This window comes from Gavia stellata, chromosome 8 (assembly GCF_030936135.1).
Source record: "Gavia stellata isolate bGavSte3 chromosome 8, bGavSte3.hap2, whole genome shotgun sequence".
Taxonomy (NCBI): domain Eukaryota; kingdom Metazoa; phylum Chordata; class Aves; order Gaviiformes; family Gaviidae; genus Gavia; species Gavia stellata.
In genome coordinates, this window is record NC_082601.1 from 14,749,648 (window position 1) to 14,777,509 (window position 27,862).

The 27,862-nt window shown below is 39.6% G+C and overlaps 1 protein-coding gene across 1 annotated transcript in view; it reads right to left on the reverse strand.

The window, feature by feature from the left end:
* Positions 1 to 211: 211 nt before the first annotated feature.
* The window catches only part of EPB41L5 (erythrocyte membrane protein band 4.1 like 5), a 55,790-nt gene continuing 28,139 nt past the window's right edge, over positions 212 to 27,862 (reverse strand). The window contains exons 12-25 of the mRNA XM_059820274.1: positions 26,681 to 26,787; positions 25,966 to 25,993; positions 23,500 to 23,542; positions 22,301 to 22,416; positions 12,355 to 12,521; positions 11,707 to 11,801; positions 6,313 to 6,441; positions 5,744 to 5,805; positions 5,047 to 5,157; positions 4,394 to 4,487; positions 3,382 to 3,459; positions 2,492 to 2,533; positions 1,963 to 2,096; positions 212 to 1,193 (exon numbers count right to left, since the gene is read on the reverse strand). Coding sequence (XP_059676257.1) covers positions 1,136 to 1,193; positions 1,963 to 2,096; positions 2,492 to 2,533; positions 3,382 to 3,459; positions 4,394 to 4,487; positions 5,047 to 5,157; positions 5,744 to 5,805; positions 6,313 to 6,441; positions 11,707 to 11,801; positions 12,355 to 12,521; positions 22,301 to 22,416; positions 23,500 to 23,542; positions 25,966 to 25,993; positions 26,681 to 26,787 — 1,264 coding nt within the window. The 3' untranslated portion in view covers positions 212 to 1,135. The remainder of the gene's footprint in view (positions 1,194 to 1,962; positions 2,097 to 2,491; positions 2,534 to 3,381; positions 3,460 to 4,393; positions 4,488 to 5,046; positions 5,158 to 5,743; positions 5,806 to 6,312; positions 6,442 to 11,706; positions 11,802 to 12,354; positions 12,522 to 22,300; positions 22,417 to 23,499; positions 23,543 to 25,965; positions 25,994 to 26,680; positions 26,788 to 27,862) is intronic.

The following is a 27,862-nucleotide window of genomic DNA, read 5'->3' on the forward strand; positions in this document are numbered from 1 at the left end:
ATGCTTACAGGAACTTTTCATCTTTTTTTCCTGTTTTCACCTTATTCTTTCTATTCTTGGTTCCATGTACAACTATTAGATGATACTTGGAACAGGATTTGAGGTGGTGTTAAGAACTGATCTAGTTGCACCCTCATGCCACTAACATACCTGGTAAGCATTCCTGAAGCACAGCTTCTGGAAACAACACCCAGAAACGGTATGAATAGAAACAAGAAAATTATTTTCCTTCCTAGTCCTATATGACAATAAAACTAACCAATAAGCAGTTCCTGAAGTAAGCTGTACTCATACCTTCACTGATTCAGTGTTTAAAACCTGCATATCTCTAGCCTAAAACGCATGTATTTGAGTCCTATAGGAAATGACATAATCAGTGTCAAATGTTGGACCTCTGCTGTAGTCTGATAATGCTATAAGCTGTTTGGCAGGTTAATTTTCCTTTTCCTGGCTGCAACAAGCAGCTCAAATGCAGCCAATGTAGTTGGTCACTGCGGGACTAGATTTCATTCTTTCCAGGTACTGTAACAAGAGGTGCAAGGATTATCAAGGGGTTTAAGGCCAAGAAGGAGAGTACGTGTTGGTAAAACAAAGGAAAACCAGAGGGAATAATCACACAGAAGAAAATGTCCTCGGCCATATGAAACGGCCATCGCTACTGTGAGCCATCATCATTGTACGGCCACAAGGTGGCCCTACGAGTTCTCCTAATCTTTCCCATATTAGTCTACAGAGGTCAGAGATACCGTGCTCAAACACTACATAGCTAACATCACAGTGAACGCTTCCCATTAACGCTTGAGAGGCAGCACAGGGTAAGTAAGACTAAACCCAGTGTGAGTGGAACACAACTAGATTCTGTTCCTCACATTCAGAATAGCTCCAGTGTGCTATTTCCCTTCTCCTGAGGGAGAAGATCAAATGCGCATGTGGTTTTATATCCCGGTTTAGACTGTAGTTCCAGTTAGACTGCAATAAATGTAGAAGTCTCTTCCTGGATCCTAGCAAACCAGCTGGCTGTTTGACTCCCGTTCCTCAAGGGTTTGAACACAAGCAAGTCTTTTGGAAGGATCCCTTGGAGATACGTTAGAAGATGTGAGTTTTCACAAGGTGGGAATTGCAGAAACTCCTTCTTCTAGAGTTCAGTGGTGAGTAAACATTTCATCCTTATTGTAGCATCCTCAGTGGCTGGGCTAAAAGGAAAAAAAATGAGGCCCTGTAAATACACTCCTTCAAAAAGATCTGCCATGATGAATTAAAAAAGAAAAAGACCAGTATTGATCCAACCAGTGTTAATAGTGTTCCCCTCATAATTCAATGAGGCCAATGGACAACTCACAGAAGAGCAAACTGAATCAATTTCACACAGTGCAGCAGTAGCATCACTGCCATCATTCTGCCTCAGCAGCATGGCCAAATGGAATAGAAAGGGGAGGAGTTTCTCCAGATTCTCTTCTCTGACTTCCTTACAGCTTGGAAATATCTGAGGGACATCCCACCCCACCCCAGTCCTCTGACAGGTACTGAAACACTGTAAAGAGATTTCTCAGAAAATTAATTTGTACCATAATTTTAGTCCAGTACTAAAAGGTGTTAGCAGATAAGGAAAGAAACTGAAGTGATAAATAAATAGAATTAATCGATTTTATAGCACTTATAATGACAACAGCTTTACCTCCAACTCCAGCTAAATTTGTATGCTTTGTTCCTTTACTTACTTGAATTAAAAAAAAATGTTTTCTTACCCTTCAAACAATGTTATATAACAATATACACACATCAGCTGCTCCACTTATTTAGAAGATTTCAAATGCTATAAAGTGAGACAGAACTATATAAGCACAGCAAAACAAGGCACTGTGTCTAAATGACCACTATAACTATTTAAGTGGAAGTACTAGGAGCACATACTTCCTTTCCACCCTATATACACTTCTGAAGTGATTCCTGAGGAGACCTTACCTTGCAAGGACTTCGGATGGCTGCTGGGATGGTGGCAATCCAGCTGATGACAACAGAGTCTCCGTGCTGCCTTTAACTGCCTTCATAGATAACGCAACATCATTTCCCAAAGGCCCATTGGAAATCAGTCCAGTCTGAATTGGGGAGAATGAAACAGGAAACCAAAATAAAAACCTGCCAGGACAAGACAAGCTAATTTTTCAATATGGTTTATTTATAACAGTAAAAACGAAGATTCTTCAAGTTCCACGGTGAGCTTCACTAAATGCAAGTTCTTAAAGAAACTTTATGGCATTTACCCGCGATGTAATGCAGCAAAAATGAAGTTTAAATATTAACAGGATATGTATGTTGTTTGATCTACTCCAGCTGAATAAGTTTGCTTTAGTTTTGGTCTGGTACATTATTTTATGGGCTTTCTAATTATTATATTTTGCTATTTTACTTGAACTCCTGTTTTGTAATCATGACAAAAGCTTTTCTTTTCTTTTTCCTTCTTTTGTTATTAAGGAATGTTCAAATAACTCACTGGCACTATCCACCTTGGTGTTATCGTGGGCTGGGAAGACACCTACAAGAAGCAAATAAACGATCATTAGAAAAGCTTGGAAGTGGCTGAGAACACTCTCAAAACAATATTGCCTCCCAGAACAATACTGCCTCCCAAAACGATCTCAGATATTTGTCCGTCACTAGTCTTTGAACCATGCCAGTGATTAGCTACAGGTGATATGCCTTCATACCAAAAGGCAGAAGGCACCCACACAGCATACAGCTAATACATGCTCACTCACACAAACTCACTGGTAGCAGTTTTAGCATAGCACTCCCTTCCAAAAGGGAACTCAACTGCTTTGTGGACAAAGTTAACTGAGAGCACACTTCTGTCAACAGTTCAAAAGTCCCACTCCTTCCCCTTTTTTTTGGTGCACTCAATGTAACTCCTTTTTCGCCAGCACAGATTATAAAGAAATCTACATAAAAGGGTTGATTTGTATTAAAAGTTTATTTTTCAAGTATTTATTTTATATATATATACACACACATATCTATGTCTGTGTGTATATACTGTGTGTATTTACACATTTACATATCATTTCTGAAGTATTATATACACTCAAAAGCTTGAGAAGCAGGCTGGCACTTGCAGGTGTACTAAAATAAGACTACAGGCTCTTGTGGCACAGCTACAAGGTAACTCTTCAGGTTCCTTCGCTTCCCTTAGCTGTAGGGTCCACAACCCGAGGCCAGCCACCCTACAAGTAGGGGGGCATATATGCAGTGATCCAGGTCAATCACCACTTCAGTCTACTGGAGCAGATCCAAGCCTGGTGGACAGATGCTAAAGCCAAAGGAGAGTTTATGAGTAAAACCCACTGTACATGTGAAGGAAGAAGTTTGGTTTTGAAATACATTTACCCGAGGTGTGGCTTCTGTAAAGTCAATTAGATTCTCTGTCAATGATGTTAAGGAAACGTCCTGGTCATCTGGAGTGCTCTATGGAATAAATCAGTTTTGAATTGAACTCCCAGTAGTAACCAGATAGGTCTGCTGAATACTTCAGTGGCTTCCCAAGTTATAGACCAGTATCCTTAATGAACACCACTGTTTATCAGGTCTGTTTTCTCAAATCTTTCCATACGATGTTTTTTAATGCCTTTTCATTTTACTTATTCTCATCAACGTACTGGAAACAATGTTGTTGTCACGTAAGCTGTGAAACTGTCCCAGTCTCCTATGCGAAGATGGGGTACTGTGCCATTCGACAAGAAGGTCAGCTAGGTCTGTGAGACGAGTATTTGAACTCAGAAGACAACACTGATAATTACTCAGTGGGATCAACTACATAATACTGGTTTAGAGGGACAACAGCTAAAGGGCATGTTGCTTTAGTGATTCAGGATAACCCCTCAGCCTGCTGAAGTTAACAGCAGAGTCCAATGTTGGACTCCTCTTTTGGAGAGGGACAAAGGTTGACCCCTGAATTGCTATGTGCATTTCATGGAGTCCAGTTAAAAATTCCCTTATCCTTAAGGTAACCAGAATACAACAATTAAACATTTCAATTCAAACTTTTCCCTCTGTGGTTATTTTGATAGGAATTGCCTATGTCAGAATTTCACCCCTGCAGTCTCTTTCCTGGAGCATCATATCATTGGAATATAAGGAGCTCCCCACCAGTGTGAGGAAAACCATCAGTTTAGAAAAATAAGTGTCAGGCAAAGAACCTGAAAGGACACTCAGAAACGGCCTTTAGAGAGATCTGTACAGTGTCCCTGTCTGCTCCAGAAAGCACTCTTTGGCATTCACCAACGACTAGTATTCATTGAGTTATGAGAGGCATGCAGCAAGGTCTGCTGCGCTTGCCTGGAGGCATCAGTAGCTCAGAACATGACACACAGAAACCTTCCAGGCTGGCAGGTGGTGATACCTTTGAAACAGCAGCCTCCTCAGCTGGAGCCAGATTAGCTGGAATCAGCAGGTCCTCATGGTTAGAGGCAGCGTTGTCCTCATTTAACACATTACTGAAAGGAGAAAACATTCTCATCAGCACGCTGCCTGGATAGCATGAAACAGTGCTGGTTCCCTGATAGCTCAACCCAAAAACTTGACACCAGTTCCATTTGAAACAGACATAAGACTGATGTTTGTGAGTATGTTGAAGTAAATGCCTTCCAACTCCCTCCGCAGATTGCTGCTCTCTTTCATAGTTTCAGCTACAGATGTGTATAGACCCAACAGTATCAATGTCTTCTATCTCAAAGGAGCTTCTTCAGCCCTTGTTTCTAATTTGCCTGAAGCCTTCCCTGCCATCCCCTTGTCTTCTTCTTTAGAGCCAGGGGCAGCAGGATGTCAGGTATTTCAGAAGATGAGAGAGATTCACTTACTGCTTGCTAGGATACTCACCCTGAGGCCTGGCCTACGCTGATTAACTGTTGCAACAGTAATTAAAGATGCATTGGTGAACCTGCTGAGTTAGGTGTAGCCTAAATGCTCAGCAACTGCTCATCTTTTCAGACCCGTTCATGATAATCTCCACATGGTTCCCTTACCCCACAAACATATTTCTCCTGAATCACTTACGGAACAAAGGTGTTTGAGGCAGAGATGGCTTTCAGCAGCTCTCTAGGGTCTTGAAATACTGGACTGGTTGCTGGGGGGCTACTCTGTGTTTTGCCTGACAGGAGAATGTTCCTGGCACAAAACAACAAAAAACAAAACAAAACAACAGGTACAACCTTCCACGGAAAGCTCTTAATGAATCACTTGTTACAGCACATTTTTGAGATCACTAGATGTACATTTTATTCAATATCCTCACGTGCTCTTTGAGGTCTGACACACGCTCATCTTCACAAATGGTCAAGAAATTGCATGTTGTAACCCTTTAACTTTTTCAGTGCCTGAAATCCCACTGGAACTAGCAATCGTTTGAGATTCAGTAATTCTCAGGAAATAACTGCCAGTGTCAGGTTTTTGTACACAATTTTTTTTCTCCACTCGAAAACAGCTACTGTAAACAGACCCATCCCCTCTCCCCACACTGAAGTTGTTCATGGGTTGAAATAACTAGTGATTGAAGCTGCTGTTGGAACAATGTTTATCAAATTAAAGTATGGGAGAATTAAGAGTATCTGGATTACCTTGTATATAATAAAAGTTAACAACTATAGTGCTTGCTGGTTTTCAATTTAAAAAGACTTCACACTCACCAGGTTAAGCTACACTATGACAAGGTAAAATGCAATGATCACACATTTCTTCCAAATCTATTCAGTACCTGGCAGCAGCATCCTGAATATTGGAATTCTTCACACCTGTCAGGCTGTCTTCTCTTATGACCTGAGAGGAAAAAATGAAAAAAAGATATAAACTTCTGATGCCTGTTTCCATCTTGTGTCAGTTCTGAGATTCACAGAAGAGCTGAGTGCCTCCCTCCCAGCACGGAAGTGTGCCGTTCATCTGCTGCTCAGGGACTTGAAACATCAATTCTATGTGAAAACTTCAGTGTAGAAATAAAAATAATTCACCACCATTGTTTGCTACAGAATTTACTAGAACACGATAGAAGCATAGTCTTAGTCACACAATCACAGAATAATTTCTTCATTAGAAGGCAACCTTTGGAGGTTATCTGGCTCAGTAAGCACTCAAACCAGGGCTTGTTCAGCGCCTTGTCCCGTTACGTGTTGAGTAGCATCAAGGATGGAGATTCCTCCTGGGGCAACCGTTCCTTGGACTTTGGCTGTTGGAGCACCCTTATCTGCAAGGCACCTTCTCCAACACCAGGCTACTGAAGAGAAATGAAACATTTGAGAATGTCACAGTCCTTATCAGTTGAGTATTTACCTTGTGCCCTGCTTCTGCCTGGGCCTTCAGGATATTGCTTTTGATATCGACCGGAAGCCACGTTGCTGCTGCGATTGGGCTCTCAATTGCATTGTTAAGACATTTATCTGTCAGCTTTACCACTTCATCCTAGACATGAAAAAATCTTTATTGGAAGTAGTTCCCACACGGAAAAGTCTGGGCTGAAGTTTAGTGACATCTCTAAATATCAACAAGGCTCTCAGTGAAAGTCAGCAGATATATACTGAAATGAAAAAGCAATTTTTTCCTTTATTTTGGAACTCTGTTGTAAAGCCACAGAAAAACAAAGTAAAAAAAGCACGATGCTTAGAAGTGGAGATGCACATTGCTGTGCTTAAAATACAGTGTGCAAGAACAGAAGTGGACCCCAAATTTGCAGCCTAGTTTACTGATAGGAGATCTATATAGCAGCCACCGTATTATATCGTATCAGTATAGCCTAACTATGAGTTGATAATTTACTCTCAAATGCAAGTTGGGAAGATTTTTACCTTAAAATCCACTTATAAATTAGAACAACAGTTTAATGTGCTATTAGCTACCTCTCCCATCACTGATTATATCAGAGCAAGCTGGCAGCCAGATACATAATGAAGACAATTAAAAATGAGATACCTTCCACTACAGTATATTTCATTATGTGAATTGCATTTCTTAATTATAAAATGTTAATTAAGCATTCAATCTACTAATTGCTATTTGATTAGTGACAGAAGTTAATTAACTGAGTGGAAACTAAACCTTGTGACCTTTCTTCTTGGGGTATCCCTCAGCAGGGGGAGACAGAGTCCTGCATTCCTCGCCATATGCCACTGTCACTGGCTAAGGCAGGTTCTTTCCTGGAAGCAAGTGCTGCATTCCAGCAACATGCTCCGGAGCAGGCACAATCCTGCTGCACTCCTACTTGCACCAACTGCAGCATGTCCAGAAGGAATGAAGCCCATTGCAGAGAAAGCGAGCAGGGGAGAGAAGTTAGAGAAGTGAATACCTGTCTCCCAACACAGCTCTCCATCCACTTTTAGCTTTTTTCGTTCACTGGAAACACTAGTGAGAACTTCTAGGTATTTGGTCTTTAGAGAGGGGAAAAACATTTCCTTTTTTTGTCTCCCTCTAGATCACCTTTCAGGGTATCCAAATAGGAACTTACAAGACTATCTAAAGGAGAAGCCATTTAAAAACTTTGGCCCTGGTCAGCAATGAACTTTGCAAAATATTTAAGGGTCACTGTCAACATAAAAAGGTATAAGGACCAACAACCAGTGTTGCTAATGACTATTGCTAGCAGATATTAAAGGATGCTCATTCACATAATTCATGAAGACTAACAAAACAATTGATTATTAAACATTTAAGTGTTTTTATTTTAGAGAAGGTGCTGGAATTTCCCCAAAGTCTGGAATAATTAAAACTGAATTATTATTATTTGTACAGTCGCAGTACCCAGCTGCGATAATCCTTAAACCCTTACACTGGACCTCACTGAACCAGATGCTCTATAGAACAGTCCCTGCACAGAATTTCTAATGCATTATTTTAGTACCAGTGATTTAGTAAATTTGAGTATTTTAACTGAGCACATCAGTACACTGGTGCTTTAAGCACCGCTATGTGGTTTAACTTCCTCTCAGCTTCCTCTATCTGAACAACCAGTTTAATTAGGTCACTCTAGTCTAATAACGATTAGATTCCCAACTTTTCAAAAGTTTAGTACTAATTAAGAAATATTTTAATGTAATCAAGTATAAATTCTATACCACCAAGGAAATATTTCCATCAATATTAAAGATACATTTTTCTCAATCCTTTCTACTTTGTGCTTGAAAAAAGCACTGGTGTTTTACTGTTGGTGTTTTTTTTTTTAACGGAAAGAGTATGAAGCTAGAGGGGAAAGCATTTGGCAGCTGATAATGCCTCAAGATGTCTAAATTGCAAGACATTTCAGTTGTTCATATAAAACTGTAAAGCTGCTGGGGTTTATCAATATTCTAGCTTGTTATGAATTTTTATTGTTTCCACATACGAGACAAACCACATTTGTACTTTATTCTTCAATCAAAACATGGAGCTGGGCAGCGATGTAAAAAGGGAAGCAAAGATTAAAGGCAGCAGCAGGGCGTACGATCCCAATCCTTGGTGCTTTCGAGCAGTGTTCCTGGTGCCACTGAAAATCACTCTGTGCAGGGAGATGACGTCTAACACAGGCACATTTTGGAGCAACTTCCACATGTTTACAGATCACAATGAATTCAGAAAAAGAAAACCCTCATGTCCTTGTATTTGTGACTCTGGAGCAGACTTTGAACACAGGCAAAGAGGGTGAATGTTTTAGTGTTCATTTCACTTCAGAAGCTGATGAAAGCAAAGCGTCGGTTTATTTAAAGAGCTATTTGCTCTCTCTTGTCAGATCTGGTCACTGTGCTAGTGAAAGCTGGGAAAGGACAAAGTTGCATTCTTCTATCCCAACAGATTTTGGCAGGGAGCAGCCATGAAGAATGAAGCCATTCATTCCCCCCTTCCCAGTTCTCATTCTAGAAAGACTTCTCTTTTCCTCTAAAAGAACACAGATAGCTAGATAAACATTTCCGTATCAAAGAAATCAATCAAGATTGATTGATTGCAAGTATAGAATACGTAAAGATGATTGTCAGGCCATCTCTGACCCCTGATGAAAAATAGTTAAAGATTTTTAATTAACAAAGCTGAAGTGAGCAGTTCATTGGCATTTGACAGTGTCACTTACAAAGTTCAGGATGCAGCTCTGCCTTCATAAGCAGAAAGCCAATGCTTTCCCCCAATGCATTTTACCAATCCTTTTATGTGCTGTAACTGTTTCTACATAGGTAGGTAACTTAGGCACTGGTAAAACTTAAGGAAGATGAGACATGCTGGAATTCGTAATCATACACTTTCAGAGAGAACACTGTAACACTGTGTTCATCTGAAGTAACAGCAAACTCCAGGATCTAAGCTCATTGCAAGGTTTTAGTGAATATATTGCAGTCCCATTCAGTTCAGTCAGAAGAAGATGCCATGAGCACCTCTTCTACAAATAGATGAAGAACAGAAGTAAGCGCAGGAGGAGAGCCAATAGATACATTTTGTAACAAACACCGTAAGTGGAAATTTGTATTTTTTCTAAAGCAGCCTTCAAAAGCAGGAAACAAAGTGTTTTTAATAGTTATTCTTAGGTGACTTTTTAGGTCTCAGTTCCAAACCATTAACTTCCATCTCTAATCACAACTGGATGTGCTCATTTGGTGCTACTGTAACCTACATGTCTTTGCAATTTGAAGCATATAGAATTTAATGTACACAGAGACTGCCTCCTATCTTTGTCTAGCTTTTTAAACAAACACTCTCAAAGTGATCTCCTTGGTAAGCTACGTCATAGGCTGAAAAGCTTTATTCAATCTTTTCTACCCGAGGAAAACCACTGATGATCTACTCTTACGTTTTCATAACACAATTTGCACTTCCTTCTTGAAAGTTGAAGTTTCTTTTACCCAAAGAAAGAATCATACTGGCATACTGTTGATCTATACTTCACATATTTCTCCATTATGCAACTGTTCTTGCTCTCTAATCAGGTTAGTATCACCCCAGTATCTGTAACTTCTAATATCCAAAGTTACTCAGCACCTCATATGACAGCAGCTGGATAACTGTGACTGTACTGTACTGGCAGCTGTTTGTTAGATTAGCTCATTACAGGAACCTTATCTTGCTTACTATATATCAGCCACGATTTAAAAAACACAAGACACTTTTGCTCCATTCTCTCCATTTAACCAATTAAATGTTTTTTCCCTCTCGAACTAAAACAGAGCTCAACAGGCAAAAAGAGTCTGAAACAAACTGTGTGTATTTGCTGTAGTTTATGCGGGGGCAGTGTTGGCATAACAGGACCTACAGGCTACTGACTAATCTTCTTAGAGACCTGGTAATCTTTGTAATGCACACAGCAACCAGAGAGGTGCACAAGGCATCCCTGACAACAGTCCTTAAAGGGGACATGAGCCAAACAGCCTGCAGCACCGAGCATACCAAAGTAGCAGCCTTCTCTCACATGGAGCAGGGGAACAAATGCTCAGGAATGGGCTCAGCCCAAACATGCACTGCTGAACAGCTCTCTTGGCACCTGGTTCATTTTACTATTGAGGGAGCAAGAAAAATTGTAGCTGCTTCCCTGAAAGTTAGATAAATCCTCGGGCCTCCCTGCAAGGGAGGGTAGTACAAACAGAGATAACACTGCCAGGTGTTTTACTCTCTCTGCTTGTTCAAAATGCAATAAAGCACCTACAGCTTTAACATTGGGGGAAACAGGGTAAGGGAAATCTAAACTCCAAATTTTTTAAAGCTCATTAAAAAAAAGAATAATGTCCTACATGGGTGCAGTTGTCTGAGAACCGGTGAATGCATGAAAGAAAGTTCACTGCTATTGTAAGGGAGGATCCTGTCCTCTCCATCCCTTCTAGCAACACTACTTGTTTTCATTATGGCTCTGGCATTTCTTTGACCCCTTCCATGAACTTACTTAACTCACTATTTAACAAATCAAAAAACAAAAAAACCCCAACACCTTAACAAAAAGTTCAAAACAAAAAAGGCAAAAAATTTTTCGTTTGCCATTTTGTAGGTTACATCGTTCACCGAAACATGCAATGATTCCTGGCAGTGACAGTGGAGAGAAGGAAGCTGGGGAAGGAAGAGCAAAGAAGAGCGAGGGAGAAGACAGCCCTCGCCCTGTTCAGTGCACTGAAGCTCGTACTTTGGCTCTGTTGCCCATAGAAATGCAGCCTGACTTGCTCAAAAGGATTTATGAGAGCACTAAATCAAACCACATCACTCCTCTCTATGTAAACACACACAGCACTAACACCTACTGCAGAGATCAGGTAAAAACCGGCTACTTAACAGGAGCAAAAAATCACCAGCAAACTTGACTCAAAACAAACTGTCAAAACAACATTCTGAGGGGGTTACCAAAGGCAACTGAAAAACACCAGGAAAGCAGCTCATCCCCTCAAAAAAGAGGGTGAACTGTACAACACTGTACAGTTAATAACCTACAGATAAAGACAACTGAGGAACATTTCAAGCATTTATGCCTTTTACTCCCATTGATTTTAGAAAATTTCACCAGGCTGCAGTCTGCATATGTGCACATGCACCTCTGTCCCCCATCTTTATCTCGCTGCCCTGTCACACACAGGTATATATATAACAAAGTATTTGTATTTCCTTTACTATCCCCCAATATTACTCACTCATAGTCTTAAAAATCTTGCAAACTGCCCAAGGTAAGTGGGAGACTTTTCAGAATGATCTGAACAAAACTCAGCGACTCTGCCAGGGGGAATGAAGCCCAAGTACCTGTAGGTTTATGTTTACGTTGGGACGCTCAGTTGGCACGGGGCTGCTGCGCTCTGTCTCCAGCTGTTTCAGTTTTAGGAACGTGTCTTCAAATGCTGAAAGAGACAGAAAAGATATCACTTTCCCAATGTCACTGTGGAGTTATTTGACTTGTAACTTGCATTACTCCTGAACACTAATTATATGGTTTTAAAGTTGTGGAAAAAAGCACAGGGATCAGGGCAGCTACTTGCTCAACCTTCAATGCAACTTTCAAGCCTACAGACTATATGTACCTAATCACAACACTCTGCACTCCTGCAAGTTCATTTACCCAGTCATCCTCGCAGTGAATGAGCAAGCAGCAAGAGTTAATTGCTCGGATGGTTGTACTTCACCTCACTTGTATTTGTGGCTAAAGTCAGATCCCATGAACTGTGACTTTTCCCTTGTACCTCTGTCCTTGGAAATATGCTGCTTCCAGCTGAAACGGGAAGAGCTGACTGTTGTCCCAGTGGTGGGTAAAACTGTCCTTATGCATAAAATCTAAGGGAGCTTTCTAAAACACTTCTGGATTTTTGTAAGGAAACAACCTCATAACAACCTAATCAGTTAACTTTGACCCCAGACATCATGACAACAGGGAAAAAAGTCTCTAAGTTTGCTTACGATCAGACTCTGCTTTTTCAGCAGCAATTTCCTTTGTGCCAGGATGAGGGCAAGTAACAGCCTCTTCTGAATCTCCTGTTGCCAAGCCAACAACTGGACGGCCTATGGCATCATCGACACAAGTTTCTGGCAACTCCGTGCTGTCTAGCAAATCAACAAGAGGTACGCTGCAAAGGCAGAAAGGTGGGCAGAGATACGCAGAATCATGTTACCACTCTTCCTGAACAAGAAAAAGCTTTAACACATGCAATCTCTTTTTTCAAGCTGTCTTCTGGTAACCAGACACATTCTGTAAAAATTGTTTCAGGTAATTAATAGACATTGGCTTTCAGTGAGTTTAAAAAAAAAAAAGGGAACTGTAGAAGAACTGACTTCATAACAGAACAGGTCCACATTGCCTGCTGCTTCATCACATAGCAGTGGAAAAAGTGACAAGAAGGAAGTTTTTATCCATGAAATACACTTTTTGGAACAAACATCTGAAGTTTTTCTAACAAACTCAAGGTACACTTTAGGATTTTTACGTGAGAAAAAGAAAAGTTGGGGAGGGAAGTTGATACTGTTCACAGCGCACTGCACAGGTCTGCATTGACACTATGTTGCAGTCAGCCATACCTATAACTAGTTTCAGTTTTATTAACTTGGGCAGAGACATGAACGAAACCTTAGCAGTCACGATATTTTAAGTGAACCACAGCATGTACTCTGTACCCTGTGAAGACCACTTGTTTCACCTCCTTTCCTTTCCAATGGAAAGGTCTCCTTTTTATTTTGTCCTACCATCTGTATTTACAATGCAAATAGAAAAACAATTACAAAAACAAAAGTTATATTATGATGCTTATGTTGTGCAAACAGTCAGCAATCTCATCTGTCTCTTCAAAGTTCAGGAACAGCTAAAGCTATCCTAACTGCAGACTGCAACAAATACGGAAACAACTGCTGCAGAACACCATGGTTAGTCAGACGTGTGCACACAGCTGCAGTTTGATTGTTGCCCATTTCAACCAACAATCACACTTACATACAGTTTGGTTGCAATATTCGTTTAAGAAGAAAAATCTATCACTTTTGAAAGTCCTGTCCCAAATACGAGAACAATGATACCAAGCAAGTATCCACCACAACAGAACTTACCCTTATGCACGGACAGAGACACTTCCTACTTGCCAGTTCAGACCAGCTTCTCCCTTACCACTATTGGATTAATGCCCCTCGCCTCCCATCCAGCCCCTGGAATTTGGAAGCAGTCCCGTGTTGTCACTAGAGGCTCCAGCAAAAAACTCCTCCCTCCTGCTGAAGCACCCAAAAGAATCCTTCCAATGTTAAATATACACCTCTGAAACAGATTACAGGATATCACTGTTTTGGTGCTAATAACGTACGAATCATCTTAAGACAATTAATAGTCCTGAAGCAAACTGAGGTCACTTGCTTGATTCTCTTAAGCAGTGGAATAACAAGGTGCTAGCAAAGCAAATAATAGGAAATTTTTCAATCCACTGTACAACCTCTCTGTGTACCACTAATGGTAATTGGCAAGCAGCAGATAGTCTTGCAAAGGGGGAATGATGGATACAGAGAATTTCAATTATTAGAAGTAATAGGCAGGAATAGATGCTCTTCCAATTAAAGGCAACAAAGAAAGTGAGACTGAATCCTGTACCTTACTATCAGAGGATGCCTATGCATGAGAGTGAAAATGTTTTATAATCTTCACATGAAGCCAACACTTTTCTTCCTATTTTCTGACAGTTTTCTGTAAATAGCCTCCCAAATGTTTAATATGACAACCAGTATAAGAAGTTCAGATTTCGCCCACAGCACAGAGAGGTGCTGATGCCATTGCATGTTGAAGGAACTAGGTATAAGCTCCTGTGAACTCCACATCAGAGAGGTGACGTAGAACACCAGTAACACTTCTTTGTGCTGTAATCTTACCATAGAATCATCTTAGCATTGCAGCACAGCAGAGAGAAAATGAGTGAAAAATGAAATTTATCTTCATTAGAAAATTGCTAGGATAAAATTACACTAGCCTTTTTTCCCCCCATGACAACTGCAGTAACATTTACTAGTCAGACAAGAGAGTTGATTCAAAAACCCACCTGCGAGAGATAAGGGCAGTCTTGAAATCTGGTGGCATATTCAAATGGCACACTCAATGTCTAATGTTGTTCCAAAACCAGTGTACTACTTGCATTAAGGCGATTAAAGTTTGTAGAAAACCTTATTGCCATTTGTGCCATGGGATGAAGGACTAGCTGAGGTAGCAAGGACAACTGGGGTCAGTCCCTTGCAGCTTCACCCCTGTATCACAGCAGGGTCTCAGGGAAACAATGAATTTTAGGCAGACTCAAGAGAAACCTCCTAAGCCAAGATTCAAGTAGGAATTGACCCCATTTTGCCTTCAGACCTACTGAAACACCTACTCAGCCACCCTGAGATAGGTAGTCACAAGAGGAAAGTCATATTACAGAGACCCTCAGACACTGGAATTTGCAGGCACAAAAGACGAGTTCCTCAAAGAGTGACTCAGAATAGTTTCTCACACTGACTCTGCAAGATAGTACAACAGTATGAAATTCTTTATTCATCTCCTTCATTTTGGGGCATTCAATGTTGTGTCTGAAGGTAAATTTAAGTCTGTCACCTTTTCAGATACCTTTTTTCCCCTAAACAAGAATGCAAAATATTCAGAAAAAAAGAACGTAATTTTCCTTTTTAAGTGAGGAAAGCAAAAGAAAAAATCCTGGGGATGTGTGATCCCCCAAATGGAGACTGTCCACGCACATTCAGTTTCTAATCACACAGGCTGAGTCCCACATTCCAAGACTTCTGCCGTCTCCCATTTATTTGAAGATAATTCCAAATACTGACACAGCATGATATAAGCAAGCCAACAGCTACAGGAAAGGAAAGGAAACACCCGTAGGAAAAGGTGCTGGCTGCAGAACCTGTGTGGATATTAGCAAAGATCTGTCACCACCGTTTAGAAAGACATCTATGTGTTTCCTCAATGCTATTCCTAAAGCACATGACCTGTCCCTGTAAAAATGCAGCTAGGTGTTGTCAGTATCAGTGTGTGCCAGTATGGTACAATTTCTCTGTCTGCTGTTGAGAGCTGTCACTTACCCTAGTGGAAACCAGGATAATAATTCTCCTGAAGTCAATGAAGTCACATTAAAATAAACCCAGCAAAGAGCAAAATCAACCCTCAGGATGTATGCAAGATTCAAAGCCACGTGGCAAAAGCATGCAAACAAATAAATAAAACAAAACAAAAAACCCCAAAACAAATAAATTCTAAAGGCAGATGGATTTCAGGCAACCAGAGTTGCTTTCCCTATCCTGAACTTGAACTAGTTCTGCTGTCATGCAAAAAACCTACTATGAAAACTTTAGCCACAGCCTTAATTACCAAACTTGCAGTTAATCCCAGGGCAGTCTGCAACAGTCGGCACACTGCAGGCGGCTGGCCACCCAGCCCTCTACTCTGCACTGGTGAGACACCCCTGGACTTCTGTACCCAGCTCTGGGCTTCCCAGGACAAGAGAGACGTAGACATACTGGAGGAAGCGCAGCAAAGGGCCACAAAGACGATAAAGGGTCTGGAGCATCTGCCATAGGAGGAGAGGCTGAGAGAGCTGGGACTGTTCAGCCTGGAGAAGAGAAAGGTCAGGAGGATCTTACCAATGCGTACAAAAACCTGATGGGGGGAGCAAAGACAACAGCCAGACTCTTCCCAAGGGAGCCCAGAGACAGGAAAAGAAGCAATGGGAACAAACTGAAATACAGGAGATTCCACTTAAACACAAGAAAAAAAACCACCCTTTTTTGCTGGGAGGATGGTCAAACACCAGAACAGGTTGCTCAGAGAGGGTGCGAAGTCTTCATCCTTGGAGATATTCAAAACCTAGCTGGCATGGTCCTGAGCAACCTGCTCTACTCGACCCTGCTTTTAGCATGGGGGTGGACTACATGATCTCCAGAGGCGTCTTCCAACCTCAACCATTCTTTAATACTATGATAGCTACACAAAACTTCTCTGATACCCAACAAGTCAGCCACTACTTACAGTGACCTGACCACTACAGAAGCACATCTTAAAACTCTGCAATAAAACAGTGACTTGTTATTGCAACAATGTTCTTGCATTTTACATACAAAACTACCCCAAATTCCTCCAGTCAAATTAATGGCTTCTTCTCCCTCATCTACACAGAAATTATACGATATTTTAAAGTTAAAACACCTGTTTTCCTTTGCATATTCTTATGCAACTTTATAAATAATAAAGAAACAAATAGGTTTGCTTCGCTCCAGAAGTTTACAACATCCACCTTGCAAAATCTAAAACTAAAAATAGCAAACAGATTGCTCTAATCACCTCTGTAGATCCCACAGATCTTTAATATGTAGCTTGCATATCCTTTTTTTTTTTTTTAAGTGGAGTTGTAAAATAGAGACTCATAATTCATTAGCAATCTCTTTCCCCCGTCAGACGCAGTGGTGAGGAGGCCAAAATATCTCAGGTAATATTAAGTTATGTCCTGGCTGAGACTTGCTTTCTTGGTTCTTCGGTGCTGGATATCTGAAAACAATGTTTTTGTATTTCTGGGCTCTGGGGCAATTTGAAACTTATTCAAACAATTTGAAAATCATTCAAACACCTTCTTTATCCTAAAAGCTAAATGTAAGTGAATTTTACAAGTGCTGTACCACAACTTTTCCTCTTTTTTTTTAAATAGGAAAATAATACTGCAATTTAAAAGCCACTAACTTCAGAAAACATGTGAAAACACAGTGCGTTCAAGGGTAAAGGTAGTTCTTCATGTTGTTAAAGGCCCCCAAGAACACCAATGAGCCGTGAAGCTGGAGTCTTAACCTCTGACTTAACAATTAACTTTGTGAATCATATGGTAGGACTGGTGTTTGTCAGGAAATATTTCTGTTGCATTTCAACTGGAGCACTGCAGCAAAAAAGAAAGAAAATTTTCTAGAAAGCAGAAGAAGTATTACTCTTTGTCTTTTCAGGAGTTCTGATAATTTTATTCTTAAAAAATTAAAATAATACTATCCCATTTCCAAACAATATTTTTCAGAAGTGGACTTGTTAAAAAAAAAAAAAAGGTTAGTTTTTAGATCAACCATCTAACTTAGGTATTTTTAAATAATCATGGTTCAAAAGGAGGGGCAATTACATCCTCTATCTCTAAGATTTTTGAAACCACATTATAACCCACTAGTTGCATGTGGGTTGTTTTATTACAAATGTGACTTTCTGCATGGCTCTCAAAGTTAAACCCAGTTAAAAAAAAATAAATTTCTTTCAATCATTAAGGAAACCCTTAACAGAATTGAAGAGATACATATAAACTCTTTTTAATGTAACAGTGACGGGTGAGTTCTGGTCTATATGTTATTTTTTCTTTAAAGACTAAATACCGACAGCACGATATGCAGAGCCTTCATAATAAAAGCTTTTTTTTCCCCCTCTATAGTCAGCTTTGGATCCGTTGTCCTTATCTCAGAGACAGCTCAAAAAGTAATTTCCCAGCCTCTGCTAGAAAGTAGTCTCAAGCTCCAGAAAGGCCCACATCTCAGAGACTGGTCATGGTGGTTTGGACAGCATAGGTACCAGCACCGCTATGCATTCCTGCATTCTTCACATTGCGCTCATGGACAAAAGCGGTGTACTGTCCGTCCGCAGCGCGGGTCCTCGGCGGGGCCCACGCGTCCCACAGGCTTCCACCACGTTGACAGCGGTCAGCAGCGTCAAAGGGCCTGGATTATTGGGGAGCGGGAGGGGGCACAATTAGTAAACAGGTATGGATGAGAAAGGGGGTGGAAAAGTAAAGGAAAGGTAAAGACAAGAAGATGCGAAAAGGCAAGGAAAAAGGGCGTTGCTGGAAGGTAAACGCTGAAGGGAACAGGCATGCAAGTATACGTGTACATGATGACACTGTCAAATAAACCCCTTTTCTGCTCAGTATTGTGCACATTTTCGCAGAAGCCTGAAATAACAAGTTAAGCTACCTCATGTATACGTTGTCTACACTTAACAAATGAAAAGCATTTCATATTTCAAAGCACTTCACAAAACTGAGCGAGAACCATGTGCATTTTACAGGTAGGAGAAAATAATGTGATGGAGGCACAGACCTCCTAAGTATACAGCACATTTTATTTGCAGGAAGCTGAAAGGGTTTAAGTGGCAGCTCTAAATGTACACCTGAAACAAGCATCTATAAGCAACACCAGTTTTCAAAGTCACTGGAAAATGTAGATTCTAATGCAAGTTTAGGAAAAAAAAAAAAAGAGAAGAAAACAGAAACTCGGAAACATGAGCATTACTGTGCACGAGCGAACAGTAGAGCACACACAAATCATTCACAATTTAGTTGACTAAGGGACTAAATACTACTGAAGAAGCTGACTGTAGCTATACTTGATTAACATAAAAAACTTAGTTGGAAAAAGAACCGTTTTAAGAAAGGTCACAATAGAAACTGAGACCTTGCTTTCTAATTTTGCATATGAAAGCATAATGGTTTGTAGATGCTAAATTTTGAATTCCTAAAATCAAAACCACCAAAATGCCATGCACAGTTATGGCTAATTTATACCACAGCTGGAATTAAGTCCTCCACAAGGTAGAAAGAAGAGCAGGGGAAAACACTCATACTTCAAACAGAGTTTTGAAAAATATTTTTATGCAGGAGCTCTTAGCTAGAAAACTGTAAGACTTTAGGCACAAGCATCTCCAAAGCAGCAGGGATAAGCACTTTACTGAAGCAGTTGAATTTTAAAAGACTTCAAAAATGGACAATGATCTGTTAACTGTTGTCTGTGTTGTACTAGGATCCTTCACTGGTATGCTTTAGGAGAGGCTGATTCAAGGTACAGTCAGGTATCAAAAAGGTGCTTGGAAAAAAGCACTTTTCTCACAAACTACTCAAGCAATGAAATTCCCCAAACAAATGTATTCCTTCAGTTTAATGTAAAATTCTCTATTTAATGACCCAAATCTAAACAAAGTGGAAACATTGTTGCTGTTCATCTAGAGGGGTCCTGGAGAGGCCCCTGCTCAAATTCCACCTTCTCATGTTCCAGAAAGCCTGGTTTAACACTCCCAGCCCTGCCAGAACAGCCAGCACATGAGTTGGAAGATCACACGTGTTAAGGCAGGGAAGCAGAAAAGCATGCAGGATTCACAACAGCAGTAAATAATTAACGCTCAGGGATAGTCCTCCTTTAGAAAAGAGAGAGGATTTATATAAAGGTCACCCATGGGTAAATTCAGAGTTTTGGTTTTTGTGAAATACGGTGAGGAATTGACCTATGAATACTGAAGGCTCCAATCCTCAACAGTTCATTATTTTCCCATTTCTCTAATTTAAGCGGTTAAGTGAAAGCTATATCCACTAGGAAGCAAAAAAAAAAAAATCCCCTACTTATTCCACAATAAGGAAAAAATTATTAAACCTTTGTCCCCTGTGCTATCTTAGCAAAGAAACAGCTTCTTGAGAAAAGGCTAAAGTTAGAAATACCCTGATCGTCTTTTAGGCTTCCCAGCCTTGTAGCTAACATTCCAGACTGTTTTCAGACCCTGCAGACCAGTACAGTTTTCCTGTACTGACAATGTTACAGGAATGGGGCGAAGAAAAAAAATAAAAACACTAAAATCCTTCCTATCTGGCAAAGTACTTTCTACAGTCTGGCACAATTGCTGTTGGCAGCTGCAGCATTAACATTTTAAATTAAAGGAAACATTGATATTAGGAAGGAATCTAAGCTGCAAGGTAGCCAATACAGGCATCTGCCAAGTAGCATAAGAAACTCATGAGGTCAGGACCTTACTTCTAAGCCCCTTCAATCTAACCATCTACAAAATCTCCAGTCCAAAAGATTTTGGTGTTCTCAGCAATCCTTGGCAAACTCTCTCTAAAAGACGACTATTTTTCTGACAGAAAGCAAAGATAATTCATGCAGAAACAGACCAATTGTAAGACAGCAGCAGCTGAAAAGAGATCTTGTTAGCAGCATCAAGACACCAAGACCTGAAGGCGCAATAGCCAAGTCACAGTCCCCGCAATAAATACAGTATGTTCCAGCAATTATATTAACCTAACCCCACTTCCCATCTAGGAAACCAGAATGTAGCTCAATTGCTGACTCAGCTCCAAACTGTTTTCTTCCTATAGCTGGATTTGCCCTTTATTACAGGCAGTACTGATTCCAGTGAACACATTAAAATGTCTTTGCCAGAAGACAACTGTCTTCAATAATAACGATATGTCTCTAAGAAACGTAACACAAACACAGTACAGGCATTACACTTTTGATTGAAACACATCAATTGCCAAGAAGCTTGTTTTCTTTATGGCATACTGGTTTGGGTTACACACAGGTATATTTTATATTCATTCCCACTCTTCTATAGAAAGGCTACATACTGCAGCAGCTGGCATGTAAGCTTAGATTCCTTGACAATGTTAAGACAGACAGGCAAGTTCTTAATCCTAAAACAGGCGTACCAAGACCAAAACAGAAACAGATTGGCTATGGAATCCTCTCTGCTTCTGAACAAAAGCAGTGGGATTTCAATAAGCAACAGAAGCCTTGCAAATACTAGCAAGAACGCTAGCACGAATCAGATACCCAAGAAGAACTGTTTGGAGCAAGAGTCAAACATTTCCACAGGAAACAGCGGTTTCTAGCACACATCTTGCAATTAGTCCAAAAGAATAAAAATAAAACCATACTGAGAATACTGAACAATAAAGAAACCACCACCTTTCACCCACCACCAAGGAAGGAATCGAACGATCAACAGGATCTCACCATAGACAAGCACAGATTTCAGATACTAGACAAATCAAGGGCAAAAGAAAGAAAAACAGCATTGATCATATGTTCTGATTGAAACTTCAGTAAAATGCAACACATAAAGCAGAATTACCATCCCCCTTATAATCCAAAATCCATAGCATTAAAAGTCTTTAATCAATAAGATTTATGAAATTAAGTACATTTGTCATTGCACTGTTGGAAACAGGTGCCATCTACTTTTAAGAGATACTGAAGCAAAGTAGGTTCATATGCCCGACATTAGGAGAAGGACCTTTTCTCTTGAGGGCTGAAACTGCTTAGGATAAGAGCTTTTGTGTCACTCCATTCCATCACTGCTGCTCCTGGAGAGTCATGCAGAAACCAGAATTATCCTTTCAGGATAAGCCATATTGCCTCTGAATGTACAAGAAGCTGAAAAAGATGATGTGTGCACAGGTACTGGGTTGATATATGTCAGTTTTGGTTTTGAAATAGCTTTGCAATATAGAATTACTTTAAGAAAAGATAAATTATATGTACATTTACCTTCAAACAAATCATCCTCGTTTTGAGATGCATTCAATCCATAAAACAAATACTCTGATTACATGAAATCAAAGCTCTTATCTTCAGCTTGTGTCATTTTCCTCAAGCTCCCATTCTACCCAAGATAATGAAAAAAAATCAGCTTGCCCATTTCAAAAGGTTCAAAAGACGATTCGGAAGGATACTGGTTTACAAGGTTCTGCATTTTGTTAAGGGTCAAGGTAAGTCCTTGGCCCCACGATACCAAGCAAAGGGTTACAAGCAGTATTATGGCAAATGAGAAGGACCCAGCTCTCTCCAAGACTTGAAAATGCTGTTCCTGACGTAATAATTTCTTCAGCCTCTGAGGAAATTTTCTTTTGGTTGGCAGTGACTAAGCCTGTTGTCCTCACCTCCCCACAGTACATTCGCAGCAACAAATCAGCTGCATCATCACTAACTTGACTGTTAACTTACGTTACAGGTACAAGCTGTACAGGCAGCTTATTTAAGTGCAGATAAAGAAATAGCCACTTGAATCATGCATAAGCAAGCAAAACTCATTTCCCAGCAAAGCAGAACATACCACTTCTTGTCTTGCTGGCTGGCTCCTGGGCTCCTTGGGAGGTTTTCTATTTCCACTAAGACTGGGGCAGAAGGAACTGCTGTTAGCACAGGTAGGTTTGGCTTTGCATTCCAGCTCTTTGGAGACAGAATATAAACAAGAAAGTTACTATACACACATTAATGAAGTGATGACACATTACACATAGCAAAACAGATCACCACTTCTCCTCAAGCACAAAGCTGTTGTCTTCCATTACTTCCACAGCACTGGATGCCTATGCCCAGTCTTTTCCAGTACGGCACACAGTACTGGGATCGTAACGAATCTAAGGCTGCTCAAAGATTTCAGTAAAAAGCTACGGCCTTCTTTTTAAAGTCATGCAGTAATGCTTTCCTTCTGTAGCTAACTTTGCAATAATGATTGGCACCATTAGACTGCCATTTGAAACGTAACTGCTCCTGAAAAAAACCAACTCCTTTTGCATGGAAGGCAAAAGATTGCTGCTCTGCCCAGCCTATCTATCAGAGGAGACTGAGTATTTTAATGTTAAAAGAACCCATAATCCCATTCCCACCAATACATGACCCTTTCTGTTGCACTCTGCATCTGAAATACTCCAGAAAGTGAGACAGGGTCTTTCCAAACTCCAAGTCCTGTTTTTTGATATTCAGGAGAGTTACCTTACACTAAGGTCCCTTTTCAGTGAAACAAGGTATTCTGTGTACAAGTACTGAGGGGACAGGTGTCTCCAATTTCCTTCTCAAACTCAGAAAACACTGAATTTTTGCTAACAATATATTCTTTAATTTGCAGTTGCATTCATCTCAGAGAAAAAAAATACTGTAATCAGGAATCAACATAGGTGCTGACGAATTACGCCTTTTTTTTTTTAATGTTACTTAGCATATAGAATTAATGTGCTTTGGATAATAACAACTCTCACACAGAGGTACTTTGTGTACCTATGAAAACCTGCATCTATAAATAGCATAGTTTCTACAGTACTGGGACATAGGGTATCTTCCTTACTGCAGCTAAATTAACCAATTATCTTGCTTGTAAATTAATAGTAACTTCTTGGCATGCAATTTAGTAGTTAACTATGTGTAACTTTCAATTGGTCAATCACTGGATTTTAAGAACAAATAATGAAATCCTCAAATCTGTTGAAATATATGAAAACTGCCTTTAAAAAGAGTGAAAGAGAGAGTCCTTACTTGAGATCCATTAGTTTGGCTGGTAACAGCATTGTTTGCAGTACTGAAAGACAAAAAGAATTTAAATCAGAATCAAATCAACAAACTGTTTTTGAAGGCTAGCATAACCGCAAGGATTTTCAGAAAGAAACACAAAGTCTAACAAAGATCTTTCCAAAGTACTTAACTGTTCTCAAAAGAAAACTTAAAAACTTATGTTTTAGGTCAGCTGCCCTATTCTAGGTAACTAAGGGTATTACATTATTTTTCATTTGTTCAAGCTGTAATTTATCTGTAATTCATCTAGCTTTTCCTCTTCCTTTCCTAAAGCAGTTTGGTTTACAAAGTCTTACTGATTCAGCAGTAAGGCAGGGCACTTCTAAAGCAAAAATGATATAGTTTTAGTTAAACACCCAGCAAAATGTGACATTGTCGAAACCTCACCTACATGCTGTAGATACTACGTTTGTTCCCTAACTATGACTCTTCTGATTTGAAGTTTCACATCACAAAGTTTATCGAAAAAATTCATGAGTTTCTCCTGCATACAACCTCTAATGGACTGAATTACTGCTTCAGTCTTAAAAGCAGCCATTCGAAATTAAGTGCACAGCAGCTCAGCAGAGCATTAATAAGTTTTATATTATTAAATATTTAATATATTTAATAAATTAAATAAGACTCATATCCCTATTCCTGATGATTTCTGAATCTACAAACGACATCTTACATTTTCACATTTTTGAGAGACTTAAAAGCATTAACACCCTGCACAATAATTATGCATTATAAATCTCATGCAAAGCAAACTTTTTTCCCACACTTCTAATCTTTTAAAAATTGGTTCCAGTCTCCTATGACCCATTAATCTTTTGATTTACAGTCTGGACAATAGCTATCCAACCTGGCAAGCTGACAATTCAAATAGATTTCTGTATCTACTTCAGCAATTCTTTAGAATTATTTTACTTAAATACCATAATGTCAAGACCAAACAAGCTGTTTCTTGCCTGTTTCTCAACTTCGCACCTTCTCTATTGAGAGAATGTGGAGGTTACTACAGAATACTGCACATCTAACAGAAATATTAAGGAATGCCTTCTGGGTAGCACATTCCCCTGTGCTGAGTTAATACAAAAGAATGGAACAACATACATCTTTCATGATGCATTTCAATTAGCAACGTTTGAGTGTAGAGTTTCAGAAATGGCATAGATTGCTCTGGAGACTAACATAACAGTGCCACACCTAGATGCAGATCAGAAGACCGCCATCTTATCAGAAGGAGAAACTGCATATGAAGTTTCTCTTCCCACTCTCAGAATGACTTAAGCAGCATGAAACTTGGAGAAGGGCATGACAAGACAGGATGACGAGAGTACTAATTAATCAGACAGTCACATTTTGCATGCAGAGGGTCTTTAAGCGTATTAATGACAGCCAGTTTTGAAGAGTACTTTCCCATTTTATAAAAAGAAAAGACAACACAGAAGGTCACAGAGACCTTCACTACAGTAACCACAGCCTTGTCCCCACACTTCCTAGATTCTCCCCCTCTCATGCAAGAATAAACCCTGCTGCCACAAACAGAAAACGTATGGCTGTATTAAGCCTGTTCTTTTAAAATATTATATTGACATTCTTTACCCAGCTCCTGACTCTCATGACGCTTACCACCTATGAATATCTACTTTTTAAAAATAATTTGGCTGCAATTGATCATAACAGTGTTCACAAGTTATTAGGGCAAAGGACAGACACCAGAACTGAGCGACTTAGTTCCTTTGCTACCAGATAATTCTTTTTAGCCTGGTTTCCCCTCCTCCCTCAAGGAGGGGTAAGAAAACTGTATGATCCAGATTCATATGAGTATTTTACATTGCAACAGCAAGTACAAACCTATTCATGCAGAAAGAATCTAGATATAGAAATAAAGAACCAAAAGGCCTCCCTCTCAATGTTGATCATGAATAATTTAGTATAAATATATAAAAATAAATACTTAAGTATATAGAAATAAATGCAAGTGTAGTACAGAATATAAAATCATCAACATATTTCAAATATTTATTTAACTTTATTTTTCCTGTCTCTGACCTTCACTTGATTATATATTCCAGTCACATAGCCAGAGTAGGCAGAGTTCAAAAAGAAGACATCCTCACATGCTTCTACCTGATCTCTTTACATGGCAGCACACAGAACTACAGCTCATATCCAGCAAGAATCATAGCCACTCATAAACAAACCTCTTCACCTGCTAGTAAGCAAGTCTGGCAAAATCTTCTATGTGACAGCAACACAGGAGCTTTGCTTTGAAACAGTAGGTTTTATGTAAAGCAAACAAACACAAAACCCACAGCAAAACCACAGTTAAGAGGTTAACGTTCTCTACATTTAACTAATCTTATAACCTCCTTCCGCAGACATGTGCTCAAGTACAGGTGGCAAACATCAAAGAAATTTAAATACTGGAATGCATCTTACCTTGTTTCTTCAAGTTTAGCAGCATGAGCTGCAAAAATATAAAGTGTTAATTAAAATTTAATTTGTAAGTAGGTTATCAGTTAAATATTAAGTATATTATTAATAAAAATAGTCTAGCACTGCCTAAAAGTAGGCAACTAAAAAAGCAGAAGTTGCATGTATCCCATGTATAATGTGTGAAAAATAAAATTCTAAATTGGAAAAATAAAATAAAAAAATCTGAGGAGCAAACCAAAGAGTTGGATTTAAGTAAGTGTCTGAAAGCATGCATTGAGGTCATGCCTGACCTATGCAAGAGTGGGAATAAGAGATGAGGCATCACATGCTGCCAGGTTGTGACAACAGAGTGCAACTCCAAAGAACAATGAAAAAATCTCAATGACAAAAATTTCAAACTTGATTAATAAATTTCAAATATTAACATTAATATATCGCTGTCTCCTGGACCCAGGTTTTCCCATCTTCATATAGAGACCTATTGTGCAACATTCATGGGTGTTTCACCTGCTAGGCAAGCTAGAATGACATGCTTTGGACACAAGCTTTTTCCGATAAATACATGTGGTCTCCCAAATAAATCAAAGAAAACCTAGTTTTGAAAATTCAAGAGAAGGATAAACAGCTACAGAAGAATTCCTGCACAGAAGCTTTAAAGGATATGATTACTTGATTCTCACAGCGGATTATACTTCTCAGAATGGAAGGTCTTTTTTACCTTTCATTTGCAGTGTTCGTCTTGAATATCTCTTGCTGGGCCTTCTTTCAAAGGATGCTGATCTCCTGGCTTTGTTGGTCTTGGTGGTTTGATATTCTGTCTTCCCACTAACAATGCCATGTAAAAGTACAAAACAATAAAACAAATCACTTATTTTTAATGACAGAATACAGACACTGCTCATCAAAACATCATATTTCTATTTTAAATTCATAGCTTAATAATCTGATCTCAGTTCTATTAAAAAAAAAATCACAAAATTAACACCTCAGAAGGCCTTTCACAAAAAAGGGAAGGAGTTTTACAAACATCCTAATCTTCACCCCATTTTCGCAAAACAAAAGGCTGAAGCAATGACTCCTTAAACATTAAGTTGCTGAAAAAGCACATTTGCCCTTTGCATATTTCTGTGGTCGCACTGCATGTGGTTTGGGAGAGGTTGAAAATTCTAGGACAGAGTAAAGCTTAAGGTATGTTGGCAAAGGTTATATAGAAAGATGATAACAGGACTAAAAACCAGCATCTAGATGCTCTTGTTCCTGGGCAAGTCTTTTTTCCCCAAGTTTGGCCAGACTCTGCCCCCAAGGCAGTAGCAGCCTCTGTTTTGCTGACTCCTTGGTACCACTGATCCTTTCTGATGCAGACTAGATGGTATGCTACAGTTGCTGGAAATGGAAGCAAAATACACGCATACTGCCTGGGGTCACATCCCATCCCCTTCCGTATGTTCTCACCAACACTGGTGAGGCAACTGACAGCATCCTGCAGACTAGCCTGGGACCACAAGCCATTTGGAAGTCTGTTACATGCACCAGTAGTGCCTAACATGGAATGAGCATTGTCGTAGGCTTCTGAAACACTACCATCACTGAAACAGTCAAGAACGCAGGAGTCAAAAGACTTGTAATGTCCCAAACTGTGCAAGTCAATCATCCATCCTCTACGGTTCCTTTAAAAAAGGGTGGGCTTTCAAGATGAAGTGATCTATAAAACACAATGTACTATATATGCTATGTAAGGAACAAAAACCTTGAGAAACCTTTGGTTTCCTACTGCACAGACCAGAATCACCTAAAGATAAATCAGAAAATGCAGGGGTAAAAGTCCATATTATTTTATAAAACCAATAATGCAACTCACTCAGCTTGCAAGTTTCACTACTCTATATGTACTAGGTGAATG